The sequence below is a fragment of the Stylophora pistillata genome, chromosome 7, assembly GCF_964205215.1.
Source record: "Stylophora pistillata chromosome 7, jaStyPist1.2, whole genome shotgun sequence".
NCBI lineage: Eukaryota > Metazoa > Cnidaria > Anthozoa > Scleractinia > Pocilloporidae > Stylophora > Stylophora pistillata.
The window spans coordinates 29,010,705-29,027,301 of NC_142525.1; the positions used below are offsets into that span (position 1 = coordinate 29,010,705).

Below are 16,597 nucleotides of genomic sequence, written 5' to 3' on the forward strand. Positions count from 1 at the left end.
GAAAACCAAGATAAACAGCTCTGTTGATCCATTTGCCGTACCTGATTGGATTGAGCGAGACCTCGTGATAACCATCTGCAAAAATAGCTAAATCTTGTAGAAGCGAAATTAGGCGAGCAGAATCGAACATTCGAATTAAATGGTTTAGCGTGCGGCCTATTCTTTGAGTTCGAACACCTGCTGTTTTCAGTAACAAGCTGACAAATACTTGGTCCAAAAATAAGAACCAACAAAAAAGGTTAAAAGTGGCAGCGACTTTTATAAAGATCAACAAACCAAAGAAAATCATATGTTGCTTAAATCTCTTTTCAGCAAATACTTCAAATAAAAGTAAAGTTGTCTTAAGCAGCTTCACTGTTGCTCCTTCAGAGAACTTTCTGGTCAAAACGTGATACAAAGCAGTTCTTTGATCTCGCAAACAGCCGACATCGATTGCAGGTTTGTTTACTACCTTTACGAAGCCGCGGGCAATTGAAGGATTGTTTTGGTTTTCATTTCATTGAAACTTTATATTTTTGGGTGCAAGGCCAAGAGTTCAAGGAGAATCTTTCATTCAGTAGTCTCCTGTAATGGTAGAATCACTGATTTCACTAATGGGTTAAATTGGTTTGCCTACTGTCAACAATAGTCAATTAAATTAATATTTTCTTTACCAGTTTACCAATCAAAGTAGGCAGAATTATCAAACTTTTCAATATTACGTGTGGTCAAAACACAAAGCACAGTTTGTTTATAGGCTTTCAAATTTATCTGATTTTAAATTTGTTTGAAATTTGAAATCTCATCAATAAAGGGAGTTAATCTTCGTGGATAGACAACAAATGATTGGCATTAACCATGAGAAATTTGTCTCCTCTATTTTTCTCTATTCGCTCCAAACTTGACTGGAAACTTCTTTTAATTAAGATCAATTCAAATTTCAAAAAGCGCAGTTAACCGTGGTCAAGATGTGGTTTTCTCTCTTAGTGTTTGTTAACATTCCGGCTACCAAATTAACAGAATAAACAAAAGATCGTTCATTTTCACCGACGTTAAACGCCGAGTAACGGAAACACGAAAACATAAAAAAACACTTGAAAAACGTCGACCCAAATCTGATCTTTTACCTCCAAACTACCAGCGGGCACTTTTGAAACACGATATACATCAACAGCATGCTGGGTGTGCCGCAATAAACGAGGTAAAATTAAAACGGTTGAAAATCGAAATTAGGAACTGTACTGAAAGACGAAAACGGTATACGAGTACGAGGTCATTTGACAGGAGGAAACGTAATAGATTTCTTTGCATCAATAACTAAGCATAAATTCGGAAAGTTGTGTTTTCATAGTTTACCACCTTACGTTTTGTTTTATAAATATTTTATTAAACATTGGCTTTGTTTATATAGTGTACGCCGACAGTCTATAAGTAAACTGAACATGTGTGAAACACTTAAGAAAAAAACACAGATAAACACTTAGGAATATCTGAAGAATGAGTCGATGCTTTGATCAATGTTTCGATCTGCATTTCCATTTCCGGCACGTTTTTACGAACACAGAAACACTCAGCCTAGTTGGTAAATAACTGACTGGGAGAATGTGGTCTACTTGAGTCAGCATTTATATTTAATATTCAAACAGGGTAGCATGGCTGAAACTAAAATACAAATTTTTAAACTAAAAGGGTTAAGCTGCTGTTTTGTCGATGAGTTGTTGATGACACGATCGAGAACCAGTTATTGTGCCAGCCGTGCAAGGGGGAAATCCCGGCAACCTGTGCAGAACGGAAATCATTTGCTGAAAGAAACAGGAGATCTCCTAAATACTACAACGATAAGTGAACAATGCTGGTGCTTATAAACACGTGGCCACGTGCACTAGACCTGACGATGCACGGATTGCACGATACTTGTAAACTTAAGCGTGCCTATATCCAGTGTGTGTTGCAAGGATTTGATTTCAGTATGCGCGATTTGCAGAACCTCAGAAAACAAACAAGTATGCTTGGCGTTGGAGTAGTTTTGTTTCTTGTTTATCATTTCTGTCGCTAAAGTGAACTTTCTGTGCGTTCTACAAAAAGTAGGCGAGATAACTCAGCACTTAGGGCCGGATATTTAGACAGGGTCTAAGCCAAACAACAGCTTTACGCAAGCAGTGAGCATTGTCATGATATATAAGAGGGTTGTTTTCATTTAATATATCTCCTTTCGACGCTAGCTTTTGGTCCTCTTGTCAGTGTTTACAAAAATAAACGTCGTGGTTAAAGACTTAGCTAAATTCAAGATAGTTCAGAACCAACTCAAAGGCTGAACGTTGAACTGGCCCTTTTAGCCTCCCAACCCTTCACACACTCCATTCCTTATCGCTCTGACGAAGGACTAATGCTTGAAACCTCAGATTTAGTAACTCTTTACTGTGGCAAATTTACATCAACATCTTAGTTGATAAAACCAAACATCTCGTAATACTCTCCTCTGAAGTAGCACCACGGTTTCTTTAAACTTGCCCCTATTATTTCTTCCAACTCCCGTAAGGACCATGGGTTAACTGGATACTCGTGACAAAGATGAAACAGCATTACGTAGTGGGGCAGACCTGGTAGTGGGGACTGCACTGGGATGATCTGGGAAGGAACTAGCACCCAGTAGATCAATTTCGTGATGACCACAGATGGAGTGATCTTCTTGAGAAAATAGGTGCCTTAATGGATAATTTCAAGTGTAGGAAGCGCACTCGTTACAACAGTGAAAAACCTTATTGTTTAAAACTTTAATTGCGGTGACCCACTAACGATCCCGCATCTACAAGAATGTGAAGGATAAAACTGTATTTCTCGTTGTTTCGATATGCCGGACTTGAAGTACTTTTCCTCGTTATTGCACCGCTGACTAGCACTTTTCTATCGGGATCTTCCGGCTCCAACTTCCAAATATGGAAATCACCTATTCAACGGTTGTACAACCGCCATTTTTGAAAAGAAATATTTCTTTGGATTTCGGACTGTTAGACGTTTGCAGAAAATCGCATCATTTTCTTTCTTATTTCAAATAAGCCCTTCAGAATTAAACATAAAAGAGTATTTTTCGCGTACAGCGTCTTGTTGGTGAGATGGATGCCGACAATTCAGGCAATCTGGACGCCTCTGATCATCAAAATTCTTCGCATGAAGGTAAAGCTTACAGACAAATTGTGAAAGGTTATGTCTATGTTTACAGTCGATCATGTGTACAAGTTTTGTTTTTATGAAGGAATTTATCATTATGGACTTATGATGAGGGTACTACAATGCAAAGTCCAATCACATACAGTCTGCAATCCTGCTCTCGATCATAGATTCCTTTTCATCACAAGTACCTTGAATTACACACGTTTGACCTAAGAGTTGTTGCTTTCTTTGGGGTCAGAACTGCCACAGTAATTTATCCCAGAAAAACTTGCACTTTTATTCTCCTTTTGAAAAACTATGAATTGAAATTAGCTGCCAGATCCATCGTTTTTCAGGTACACCGAAGAGGTGTATATTTTCGTCTCAAACTTTAATCATGAATAAGTTTCATAATATATGATCAGCTACCCAACCGTTACCGTTAGGTTTTTTTTTTTTTTTTATCTGCACTTGTAAAATATATGGTTTATTATCAATCTTTAGGGAGCAGTAGCTCCAGCTCCGCCATGGAAACACGACTTTGTGTGGTGGGAAAAGAAAATGGAGAAAATCAAGAGCTCATGCAAGCAATCGAGGTGAACACGATTTTAGATTAGTCTGTTATTAATTGATAATCTCTCCCTCTCACTTGCATTTGGTATGCATGTGAGAAGCATACATGCATGTACATTATTGAATCAATAATTTGTGCTTAATTCCTATAAATCATAATCACTGTAGACATGTGGATGTACATGTTGTAGGCATACTTTGTTAGCATATTTGGCAAGATTTCCGTATAACCCCATACTTCATTGTGCATACATTTCTTGGATAAAAGAAAGCAGAGGCAAAACAACAGATTACCTTTGGGATAATGGCTTTGTTATGTATGTATGGGGTTATATGGAAATCTTACTGCATATTTTAAGGTATTTTTTTACCAAATGATAGAATAACAACTCCAAAATTATTCCAGTTAGGTTCATTTTCTCTTCTGTAAATCTTGAAATTTCACAGTGCAGACTACAATGAACATTTCCTATAATATCTTTGACTCACCCAGAAGGAAAACAAGAGCAGTAAATTTAAATCATACAGTATTGCTAATTTTTCCTATTGGGTAAACCCGGAAAAACTGGAATGTAAAGTTCATTCCCAAAAAAACTTGGCTTTACTGTCAAAATCTACTAAGCTTTTACTTTTTTTGTTTGTATTTCTTCCAGGCTCTTAAAATTCCAATAACAGTAACAGATGATGTGAAAGAAGTGATGCAAACCGCAAATGATAACATCGAAATAGTCTATGTTTGTGAGCCTTTTGAGGGAGAACATTTTGAACTTTTACGCAAAGAAGAACAACGGATCATTGGACTTCCCATAATTCATTCTTGTGCTAAACAGGGACAGCCCCTGCCATACAATTCAAGACCCCTTTACTGTACAGTCATGAGTAATTTGATAATCTGCTTTACTGGATTCAGAAAGAAGGAAGAACTTGGAAGATTATGTAACCTTGTACATCATATGGGTGGCAGTATACGGAGAGAATTTAGCGGCAGGGTTACACATCTTGTTGCTCGCTCAATACATGGGCAGAAATACAGGGTAGGTATATATATTAAGGCTCCAAGCTGCAACCTTTTAGGTGAGCAGGAAAATTAGAAAAAAAATTGCAACAAAATATGCTGCAGAAGTTACCATTTGGTGATCTGCATTCAGCAATCACATTGTGAGCTGGAACATTTTGTACAACTATCAGCTGAGTGGGGAGCAGAAAAAGAGTTTGGTGATGGGATTTTGGCTGTAAAATTGCAGTGTTACAGGCAACCTTCCTCATTTCCATTGGTGATCAAGTCTCAAGAGCCATGCATGACCACCTGTCAAACTTGAAAGCCCTTAAGAAAGGTCAAACAACATTTTGCCACTAGAATGAAGCCTGTTGTGTGCAACAACAACCTGATTGTGATACCAAAATGTGGTCACCAAACTTCTGTTACGCCATACTCAACTGAAAATCAAATTATATTGCATAAGTTTATGGTGTGAAGTTAAATTGAGAAGGGTACTGCTGAGTAAGTAATGCCGAGCAAATGACCAGGCACCTTTTGTTACTGAATCACTTACTCAAAACTGAACAGTCTGATTGTGAGAAACAAGCAGTGAATTCCATCTTTTAAAGTCTTTGTCCTCTTCTGCTTTCTTTGGTCCTAACCATTGATCGGCCCAATTGAGCTTAACTGGATTGTTTGTTTTCAATACTGTGACTAGTTTATTTTGCTCAAGTGATGTCTGTAAGAGGAGTGCCTATGTAATACAATATCCATCCAAGCTTCATCTCCCTCAGAGAAAATCAAAGTCTTGTAAAAAACTTAGCTGAAAAAGAGAAATTTATGTCACCTCCCTCTAAACTTTTTTATTGATGAGTTATCTATAATCTTGCATCAACCTAGTGACTGCGGTTAGCATGGGAATCCAATGCCTTTGCGGATCCAAACATGACCGCATGAATACTATTGATTCTCTGATAAGCCCTTAGGGGTATATTTACTACATTTTTTGGGTAAATATTTTGGGAGAGTAGGAGGCCCAAGGCACATGGTACATGTAGATGTTGATTCTTGCAGTACTCAGTTATTTTGATAACCATTTATGAAAAAAATGTTTCCATAGGCTGCCGTGAGTCTTGGAACCACTATAATGACTGTAGAGTGGGTAAACAAATGCTGGGAGAAAAGACATGAGCTGTGAGTAAAGATTGATGTTACATTGGAGAGGCAGCCATAAACTGGTTTCTCCATTGATCAAAAGTTGGAATGGCTAATCACTCAGTCATATTAATCAACACATGCTATTAATGTGTACTGGATAATTCTGAAAGGATGAAATGTCTAAATGTGTGTTTTTTTTATAGGGGTGCTAAATGTGTTTTTTTTTTTTTTTATAGGGGTGCAAGTGCAATGGATCATGGAATGGTGAGTTTCTTTTTTTTTGTACAGTTTTCAAAGCTAATAAGTTCATCCTTTACCCTGGCCAGAGGGCTTCCAGGGGTCTACTTTCAATTTTTTTCATTCTATACTGACCTGTAAGATCAATTCTGTACTTGGTAGGCAAAATTCTATATTGAGATTCAAAGACAACTATTGTATTAGTATCAGTCAAAGTTCAATGCACCTGTTACTTTGCCCAAGTTCCAGCAACTTGATAAATTTCTTCTAAGGCTTACGTGTCACGATACTGTAATTTAATGATATCGCCATCCTTTTTACTGAAGGAAAAATACAAGATGATGCCATTTCATGGATGCTATCTCAGTTTTCACGGTTTTTCTGACGATGAGAAGAAACACATGGAAGAGTCAACTGAGCAGCAAGGTCAGTGATTAACAATGCTTTAAAATAGTGAGAATACTTAAAGTTATCAGGTAGAAGTTGTTATCTTGATCTGGCACCAAATTCTCACAACTTATTTATAGGGAAATGTATAGCAGCTAGAGGGGAGAATAAATGATCAGATCATGGGAGTTTGAGGGTTACAAGCCAGTTTAGTCATGACCTCTGCAATAATACTTCCATAAGAAAGATCTAGAGTATGGAATGGCTAAAAGCAGGGTTCGTACGCGTCTTGAAAACCCTTGAATGTCAGGAAGCCAATTTCAAGGCCTTGAAAGTACTTGAATTTCGTTTTGGGTCCTTGAAAGTCCTTGATTTTTTATTGAACAACGTTGAAAAATATTTGCTTTTGTTTTGCACCATCGCTAAAACCCAAAACATAGATGTTAACAGAAACATTTTTCTTGGTTTTGAGGTAAAATTGTCATTACAAAAAGTCCTTGAAATTTCTAAGTAGGGTCCTGGAAAGTCCTTGAAAAGTCCTTGAATCTTTGGCCTGAAAAAGTGTATGAACCCTGTAAAAGTGATTCATTGGTATCTCTGCTTTTCTTTTCAGATGTTTTCTGAACTTTTCAAGTAAAGCATGTCTTTCATTTGTATTTTATCAGATTTACATGCAAAGCTGTATAACAGCTTTCAGATGAATCGATGACTAAGCTTTAGTGTGAAATGATTATAGTTGTTATGTGGTCTCCAAGAAGTTATTTTATTTACCTGGTCTCTGTAAGCTTTCACTTTTTTCCCTAAAAATGTTGAGTGTTGTTTTCAGGTGGGGTGCCTGTGGAGGCAAGTGATAGTCACTGCACACATCTTGTTATTGAAGACAGTGTCACAGAGTTACCTGGTGGTTTGGTTGAGCAATCACGATGTCAAGTTGTTCGACAAGAGGTTTGCTCATTTATTGATTGAAATCAGACCTATACAGGGGTTTCATTAATCTTTTCAGCAGAAGGGTAACTGGTTTTCACAGGCAGGCAAAACTTTTTGAGCTGTACTTCTTTATAAGATAAGCTTTCCTCCAGATGGTGAAACCACGCGGGCAAAACCGTCCTCACATCTAGTCAATTTGCCCGGAACCCAGGCCCTTAATGAAACCCCTGCCCATGCATACAGTGAATTGTCAGTGGCAGTCACCATGATCATTCAGTTATGAATAAAAATTGAACCATGTAGATTAGGCTGCCCAACTAATAACGCTCTTCTCTGATGCAAAATTAGAAAATATATATGGTAATTGAACATCTTTGTTTGATGTTTTTCATGGCAAAAACGTAAACTGATAGAGAGCGACAGCAGGTCTGGTTCATTATTCTTACTCATTATTTTACTCTTACAACAACTTTCCATTGGTTTTTGGGGTTGGTGTATATATATTTTTCATTCTTTTTTCTTTATTATTTTATGTTGGTTCTATCTTTCTTCAGGCTTTTGTATTCTACATGTCAGAGGACTCCAAAATAATGCATATTTTTTAATTTTTAACTTGTAGTGGTTCTGGGCCAGTATTCACATGGATGCCTGTGCTGATGAGTCTTTGTATCACTTCACAGCAACAGTGAGTTACAAATTAATGTCAAGCTTGCTTTCCTTACTGTACATTACATTGGGTTTAGTATCTCATCATGATGTGATAAAGCACTTGTTTATTTAGTCTATGATACCATTAACAGGGTCCTTCTGTGCCTTGTTCACAGCAGCAGAGTACACCTGTTGGTAATCGAAAGAGGAAACGTCGCAAGCTCAAGGACTCAGATCTCAGTGATCTACTGTCGCCAGAGTCTCCTCTTTTCCGTGCAAAGCGCAAGAGTGGTGACTTGTTATCTGTCTCTGGGTCTCTTCTGGAGAATTCTCTGGTATCACCAGCCACACCAAAAGGTTAGTGGGAGTTTCATTGAGAGTTTTTGTTGGAAAGTACCATAACTTCTGTCAGTAACAGTAGCCGAGGGAAAAAAAACACAAAGTTTGAAATAAGTTATGTCAAGTGTGTAGGTTTACCAGTATTGTATGAGAGAACCTATGGTAAGACTGCTTTGAGTAACAGGCCATGCCATCTTGTAACTATGAAGAGTCATGCCCCTTATGCCTTATTTTGTAGACACGCCTAGTGGAACCATCTCACCTCTAGGCACACCTGTCCCTGGTCCTCCAAAACCTCTGACATCGCGGCAGCAAGTTGCCATGGAGCTGCTGCAGACAGAAAAGAACTATGTTGAGATACTTACCAATATCCTCAAGGTATGAACAAGTTAATTAAAATTATCAACAATAGGTAAGTGTCCAAGAGGTTGCATGAACCAAGAACTGCATCCAGGTGCAGAGGGTAACCATGACAACTCTGTGAGCGACATCCACTCAGGCACTCTCATTGTGCTAACTAATACAGGCTAAGAGGTTGTCATGTGATTGAGTAGAGGTAAAAATTTTCAAAAGCATTTATAAGACCTGGTCAAAAATCTTCTGTAGGGTTACCCCTTTGATCCCCTAAGGCGACAAGCATCTAATTTCCCTCAACAGGATCACCCCTGAATCACACATTAAGGTCAGGAGAGAATAAAGGAAATGACAGCAACTCAAGAGGCTCTTGATTGTTGAACAAATTCTCCTTGTCAGCAATTTAGGAAATGTATAGAGAACAGTATGGAGAATATGCATACTGATGTTAGGATGTAAAGGGTTTTATTACACAACTTGGGCAGTCAGAGGGCCAATAACTAAAATCAACCAATCAAAATGCTCTATTGCCTGTCAATATTCTCTCAGTATTGGACCGGGCACTGTCCAGAATGGTCCCGAATGATACCGCACTTGTGTCCCTTTGAACTTCAGTCATATAATAAATCTCTTATTAACCAAGCTTGCTCGGGACTGTACTGGAAGAATATTGGCCCTTGGTCTTTTTTGTACGGACCGAGCACAGCTCGGTCCATACTGTCGAGACCTCAGGCCGATATTCTCCCAGTACGGCCCTCGTGCTTGGTTAATAAGATATATTAACTCAACTCCCTCACCTGTTCAAATTTGTCAAATTTAAGGTCTTCAAAGAGCCACTTGAAAAAGACCCGCGTGGGGGATCAATTATCTCAGCTGAGGACATCAAAACAATATTTGGGCGTTTACCTGGAATCCTGGAGGTTCACAATCAGATAATGGTGAGCTTAAATGTTGTCAATAGTTAAATATTTTGTTCTCATAATTTCTCGGTCAATGTATGAGCTGAAATCCCCACCAACTTGTCAAAATTTTGATCACTGAATTACTGGTAAACCTCCAGAGTTTATTTCTTTGAAGTTTGGAACTTATTTAACCCAAGGCATCATTGATTGATAAGCAATTGTCAGCCCTCAAACTCCAAAGGGCGACTGGCTTCTAATTTCTCCTTGGAAATTTCACCCCTGAATCACACAAAGGTCACAAGTATGGAGGAAATGGTCACCAACTAAAGAAGCTCTTGATTGTTAAACAAATTCTCCTTGTCAGCACCCTAGGAAATGTATAGAGAACAGTATGGAGAATATGCATACTGGTGTTAGAGTGCAAAGAGTTTACTCGTGTTGATTGACAAAATTGTCTCTTCGTGTTGGTTATGCTGAATACGATCTCTGACAATTAGAGCTCCAATCCATCAACATGGATTTTATTTTTTTGCCTTTTGAAACGTTCTTGTCCATGGTAGAATGAACTTGAAGTTTTGGTGAATGATTGGAAAGAAGACAAATGTATTGGGAACATCATTATCAACCATGTAAGTACAGCAAACTCTGTATGAGGGAACGATATCTCTTTTTCTTTTTTCCATTTCCTTCTCAACAAACTTCTGAAGATGTTGCGTGCGCGTTTCAATAAAAAATTGCTGTCAGTATTCAGCTTTACCAATCCTCTGTCTGTTTAATTTGCTTTCTCCAGGCTGAAGAAATGGTCAAAGTTTATCCACCTTTTGTGAACTACTTTGAGATGACCAAAGAGACTGTAGCCAGATGTGATCGAGACATACCAAGATTTCACGCCTTTTTAAAGGTAAATGGGCTGGCTTTCAATCGATTTACTCAAATTGCTTTTGTAATCTTTTTCTTCGTCTCTTGGCTACCTAACTGTCAATTTGTTTCATCACAAGGGCACTTCAATCTACATGCAATTCTACTGGAACTGCTCGTTCTTCGATAAATACGCGAAACGATGCGACGTGTGTATTTACTTTTGAGGTGTAATGTAGTTTCCATCCAAGATATAGATTTTCCGTTATTGATTCGTCGCTTTTTCAGACCCAAAAGTTCTTTCTTTTACACGACAATATATCACATTGGAAACTTATGGTATTGAATAACATAGACACATCAGACGTGGATGTGTACGCTTAATACGCACGTGTATATGCGTATCTATTCGTATAACAACGCGCATATGTGAGTGGTTGTGGAGGCGCGGTGGCCTCATAGTTAGTGCGCTCGACTCCGGATCGAGTGGTCCGGGTTCGAGCCCCGGCCGGGACTTTGTGTTGTGTTCTTAGGCAAGACACTTTACTCTCACAGTGCCTCTCTTCACCCAGGTGTATAAATGGGTACCGGCAAATTTAATGCTGGGGGTAACCCTGCGATGGACTGGCATCCCATCCAGGGGGGAGTAGAAATACTCCTAGTCGCTTCATGCTACAGAAACCGGAGTTAAGCACCGGCTCAATGGGCCACTAGGCTCGTAAGCAGACTTTACCTTATGTGAGTGGTACTATCTCTGGTTTCGAACTGATTGCTTTTCCAGGCGTGTCTCAGCAGACCGGAGTGTGGAAGACAAACATTGGCTGAACTTCTGATCAGACCGGTGCAAAGACTTCCGAGCATGAATTTGCTTCTGTCAGGTAAACTAACAATGCTACTGTTCCTAAGCGAACTCCATATGCCGCAGGTTACCAACCTTGCCCTTTTGGTAACTTGAAAACTTTTAAGAGGTGGGCGCCCCAGATTTCTGAGTCCAGAACCTTTAGGAATCGGGTGATCATTTCACTGATGAATGTTCATTGAAGTTCAGGAAACTCACCTGTTTTCATTTCATATCTAGATCTGCTGAAACATACAGACAAGAAAAATCCCGATCATGCAGCTCTTGGCAAGGCAGTGGACTCGCTAAAGAACGTTATGACGTAAGACTGAAGAGGATTTTCTTACTGTCGTGTAGTTAGCCCGCGAGCAAGCACTCATTAGTAGCCGGCGAGAGGTTTGCATGGGGATTTAGCACGTGAAACGGCAAACGTCAGCTTGCCCTTTCACGTTTCACACAAAATTGCGTAAACCTTACCGCTTTAGCTTGGCGTGAGCTTACTTCATTTCGGTATTTTAATGATTTTCTACATGAGCCCTTCTTTGATTTACAGAAAATAGCTTCGATGCGCTTTTTTTTTTCTGGGAACTAACTTCTACTCTTATGTTTTAGCCACATAAACGAGGATAAGAGGAAAACAGAGGGCCAAGTGCAGATGTTCGAGATTCTCAGGGACGTTGATGGATGCCCAGTAAGTCCTTGGTAAAATTTTCTAGTAATGTGTCGCAGCGAAATTCATTGAGGTGGATACTGAAAGAATGGTAGTTCTGCTATACGACAAAGAAGAACGTCCTTGTATGGGTAAAAAGTTATGAAGTGCACTGCATTTGTCGGAAAAGTCAGTTTTCATACTGGTGAATTCACCACGGTTTTAAAGCAAATTTGAATTGAGTGTCGAAAGGATTGATTTAGTTTAACTTAACTTTGCCCTGTGATTGGTCAAGAAAACTCGCGCCATCCTCTCATCCAATCAGATGCAAAACTAAAACCAACGACGACTTGGTCACCCGCGTCTTCCCGCCCATTTAGCAGTTTGCTTGTTTTCACTTTGAGTTTTCATTGGCTAATGATAATGTAAACCTTTGTTTTCATTGGTCCCAGTGTTTATTTAGTTGTCATTGGCTAATGATAATGTAAACCTTTGTTTTGATTGGTCCCAGTGTTTATTTAGTTTTCATTGGCTAATAATAATGTAAACCTTTGCTTTGATTGGTCCCAGTGTTTATTTAGTTTTCATTGGCTAATGATAATGTAAACCTTTGTTTTGATCGGTCCCAGGGATTATTTTGGTTTTGATTTTTCGACACTCAATTGAAAACTGATTAGGATTCCTTCAAATGAGTATAATTTGTACTTCGTTCGCCACCTTATCACGCAATCGGACGTAAAATCACAACACCTGCGACATGAGAACTCGCTTGTTGCCCACTCTGGACAGTTTTTTGTCTTTGTTCTGAGTTTTTCTCTGCTTCCTGTGATATTTTCCACCTGATGGACCGTTGCGACTCTCTAGTTTTAGTTTTTACAACGTTCAGTTAAATAAAAGCGAAATAATATTTGCTGATTAGTTGTGGTTTTCACGTCTAATTTCCTAGGCCTACGTTCTCTCTTCACATCGTGTTTACGTGTCTAAAGTGGACACCTTCGAGCTGAGTGACACCCTTTGCGGCAAAGGAGAAGCAGTGACTATTTTCCTTTTTAATGATAGCCTGGAGGTAGGATGATAACACTCTGTGACATTCATGAGGTCGCCTATTCCATCATTTCTTGTCCCTTTATTAAATGGGCCACCGCGAAATTTCATTTACTTTGCAGCATTAATCTTTTCATTCCCTAAAATGATTAACATGTAACGTCTCGCTATTGTACCCTTACATTATCTAGCAAATAGAAATGTGTAAAAAAAGGGAAGACTCAGAGTTACACAAGACATTTTTGACGATAGCAGGCCTATGTTTAACACAGACAGTAGACTGTGCAGCAAGATTGAACGGAGCGTCCGCGTCAAAAACAGTTGGAATATCTCAATAAATAAGACTACGATTTAATATTTCTCCAAGATCCTTCTTTCATTTGTCTTACGCGGTGGAATAGTTGGGAATTAAACCTTTTCTTTCTAACTTTACACTAGACACGCATCGGGAGATCCCTCTTAATTGTTTTCAAACTCTCGTGCATGCGCAGTGTTTGACCGTTGTGTTGCGCAGCCTAGAAACCGGGTTGAAAATTGAATGGTGGTTCGTTCTCAACTCGGTATCCAGGCCAAAGTGTCCTTTATGAGTTTATTATAAAGCCAGCTTATCTGTCCACTGTGACCTGGCCTCCTTCATTTTGTTTCTGGCTTTGACAAATGACTGTTTCCCTTGTAGGTAACGAAACGACGAGGTTTAAAAATGATAAACAACGTACCTCTACCAATGAAAAGTCCGGCGGGACGCACGCCACAGAAAGCATACAAACACGTGAAATTCATGCCCCTGGCACATGTCAGGCGCGTGGTTGACATCCGTGATAACGATGGTAAGCAGTGTGTTGTTGGATTACAGGCGTTCACGGCCAATCAGGGAGGGACATACTCCATTTGCGCGCCGTCTATGATTGATGATCCCGCTGTCTATTAGTCATCTTTGCCTCCTTGGCTAATTCAACCTCGTTTACTTAGTCTCTTATCTTTCCGCCCCTGGGGCGAGAGGAAGGGTAGATGAGAGACCCTGGGAACGAGGTTGTGGCTTACTCTCTTTTAACCTTGCAATTTGTCGAATCACAAGGATCATAGACTTGTTCTAAAACGTTAACAACAAACTGCAAAGCCACCAAGTGAAGGGCTTGTAAACTGAGCTTTTTGAGACAACTAAAAAGCGATCATTGCGTGGAAATATCCTGGGAGAGTGAAGCTTAGGTACTGCTCAAGCGACCTGGGATTAATATCTGTTGACGAGTTACAAGAAAGCACGGACACAGCTTACTTTAGTGTTGAGTGCTCCTCAATCTTTGTGGAACTTTGAGTTTTAGCTAGTGTAACTACTTTGATTACAGGTGAATGCTTCCATTTACATGTTTTTTCTTTATTTTTTTTTCGTTTGCTTTCCGTACATTGACAGATTGTCAGAATTTGTTTGGTGTCATTTACCGCTGCCCTAAGGAAATGAAAGAGACATTGTTGATGTTCAGAATTGTAGGAGATGACATAAACAAACCGGAATGGCTCCAGAAGCTCACCACGGAACTGGCTAATACAGCGTGCATGGCGGACTCGGTGAGACATATGTTAGATACGCAGCAGTAGAGAACAAAAAGGCTTTTAGATACGGCCACACCTGAAAATTCTTCGGAACGCCTTCGGGAAATCATCGGTAATGTTCGGATTTCGTTTGAACAACTTGGATAATGTTCGGGTTATGTGGTATGAAAAATCACAGATTTGAGTCAGTTTGGCAACTTGAAATCAATACGGAATTCGGGGATATGACCTCCCAGATACTGTTAAGTTACAGTAAGTTAAACTTTGTCGACTGGGCTAACTCGGTTTGTGAAATGTATAAAATTTTGTTGAACTTCGATGTATTTAAGTGATTCAAAATTTCTCTCGCTTACTGGGCTAGCCTGGTGTTTGAGAAAAGATGATTTTTTCATTTTTCAGGAAAATTTTCTGACCACAGTTGACCCCCAGGAACTGATGTTGTCAAAAAGTGACATGTCAAACGGGACGTTAAGTCGAGCGGTCAGGTAAACCATCTGGAAAAAATTTGAATGGTTTGATTATCTTTCCTCGAGATATTTTTGAACCGCCTACAGTTAGCTTTCAGCAACGCGGCGACGATTGTCTGTCCTAGAAAAGTGAGGTTAAAAAGAAAATGACTTCATAATTCAGACGGCAAGGTTCAACTGAAAGTATTTTGTTTTAGAGGGGTCTGTCTGAGGTGTCTGACTCTCTTAAAAGTTTCTGTTAAGACGGAATTGAGATAAAGTTCAGACGGCAAAGTCCGACCAGAAGGGTTATATTTTGAGGCCCTCGGCCTCTCAAAAAGGTGAAGGTTTCTGTTAATACAGAATTGAGAAAAAGTTCAGATGACAAAGTCCGACCAGAAGTGCTATATTTTGAGAGGCATCTGTCTTATAGGAGTCTCCGTTAAAATAGAGTTGGCTCTATTTTCTGTAATTTGGTCTGTCCGGGTCATTTTTTTCCGACCGGAGAAAGGAAGAAGACTCGATCAAAGTGTCGAAGTATTGTTTCTTTCGTTGCTATCAACGCAGGGTTGCGAAACGGACGACAAGAAAGGTCAGCAGAGCGTTTTCGCTGAACAAGACACCAAAACGAGTTGGAACTCTGAGGCGATCGGCTTCCAAGTGAGTATGATAAATCGAAAATTTCACGCGCGCGTAGAACCACCGGGCATGTTTCTCGCATTCCTGTCGCGCGTCTGCTAAGCTGGCTAATATCCAACTCCCTTTCTGCATTTCAGTGTTTCGCCAGTCAGGCGATTTTCTAGCAGCAGTCCACTATCACTGTCCACTCGTGAAAACCAAGCCAGCTTCCAAGGAAATAGGACGAGAGCAACAAGCGTGGGGGCTCAGCCCATGAGCCCGTAATAAACAAGTCAGCGTAACATACGTTGGATTATTTACTGAGACGATGATCCTTTTTGATTGCAGGTTGTGAAAGGTTAAAAAGAATATGTACTTTCCTAACGGTTTCCTTGTTGCGTTAGATGTTATCTTGAGAAAATACAACGAAATTCATTATACTGCCAAGAATTACATAGTATTGTATTTTGAGTAGTTTTTTTTTTTTTTTTTCTGATCACCTTCCACTCTCAAAGAATTAAAACTTAATTGTGGATAAGCTGATGAAAAACGTTCATATCGGTGATTTCACCTTAAATAATGTGTTCCGTTTTCGAAAAATCAGTTTAGATAACCTCTGCCCTTATTTTGCTTGCGAAAAGAGTCCAATGATATATGGAAAACAGATAAATGAAATATTATTACAGTTATCATTGTCAAACCGTTATGGTCTGTTGTATCAAGCTGTTTTAGACAGCAAAGTCCGGGTTTAAAGGCCTTATCGGCCATTATCGGAGCGATCATCATTTAGACAGCCAGCTTACAGTCCACTATCTATTGAAAGAGAGGCCACCCAGAAAATGAAAACCAATCAGAGGACAGATCTGAAACAGTTGATTCCATTATGTTCAAATCCATCCTTGTCAATCATATGTCAGTGGCAAAATATCTGAAGTCTGTGATTCACTCATAGTTTATATTGGC

General features: G+C 39.3%; 1 protein-coding gene across 4 annotated transcripts; it reads left to right on the forward strand.

Moving 5' to 3' along the window:
- Positions 1–1,051: 1,051 nt before the first annotated feature.
- LOC111320766 (protein ECT2) lies at positions 1,052–16,092 on the forward strand. Of its 4 annotated transcripts, XM_088728414.1 has the most exons (23): positions 1,052–1,180; positions 1,669–2,138; positions 3,634–3,725; positions 4,356–4,736; positions 5,802–5,875; positions 6,076–6,103; positions 6,403–6,502; positions 7,290–7,408; positions 8,010–8,075; positions 8,191–8,395; positions 8,616–8,755; positions 9,553–9,669; positions 10,194–10,262; positions 10,424–10,534; positions 11,273–11,369; positions 11,570–11,651; positions 11,942–12,020; positions 12,925–13,044; positions 13,699–13,849; positions 14,431–14,585; positions 14,970–15,055; positions 15,584–15,676; positions 15,793–16,092. In XM_088728414.1, exons 3-23 carry the CDS (start codon positions 3,657–3,659, stop codon positions 15,917–15,919), a joined length of 2,469 nt encoding a protein of 822 aa, XP_088584540.1. In that variant the 5' UTR covers positions 1,052–1,180; positions 1,669–2,138; positions 3,634–3,656; the 3' UTR covers positions 15,920–16,092. The 4 variants fall into 4 exon arrangements, with proteins under 4 accessions (XP_088584540.1, XP_022779192.2, XP_022779191.2 ...); XM_022923457.2 differs by lacking the exons at positions 1,052–1,180; positions 1,669–2,138 and adding an exon at positions 2,294–3,153 and having other exon boundaries at positions 8,218–8,395; XM_022923456.2 differs by lacking the exons at positions 1,052–1,180; positions 1,669–2,138 and adding an exon at positions 2,295–3,153 and having other exon boundaries at positions 8,215–8,395.
- Positions 16,093–16,597: the final 505 nt, after the last annotated feature.

Excerpts from the sequence above, each read along its gene's own strand:
- LOC111320766 (XM_022923455.2), top strand. The coding sequence starts at position 3,093 with ATGGATGCCGACAATTCAGGCAATCTGGACGCCTCTGATCATCAAAAT. Across the intron at positions 3,726-4,355 it reads AGCTCATGCAAGCAATCGAG|GCTCTTAAAATTCCAATAAC; the intron begins GTGAACACGATT and ends TATTTCTTCCAG. Across the intron at positions 15,677-15,792 it reads CTGAGGCGATCGGCTTCCAA|TGTTTCGCCAGTCAGGCGAT; the intron begins GTGAGTATGATA and ends TCTGCATTTCAG.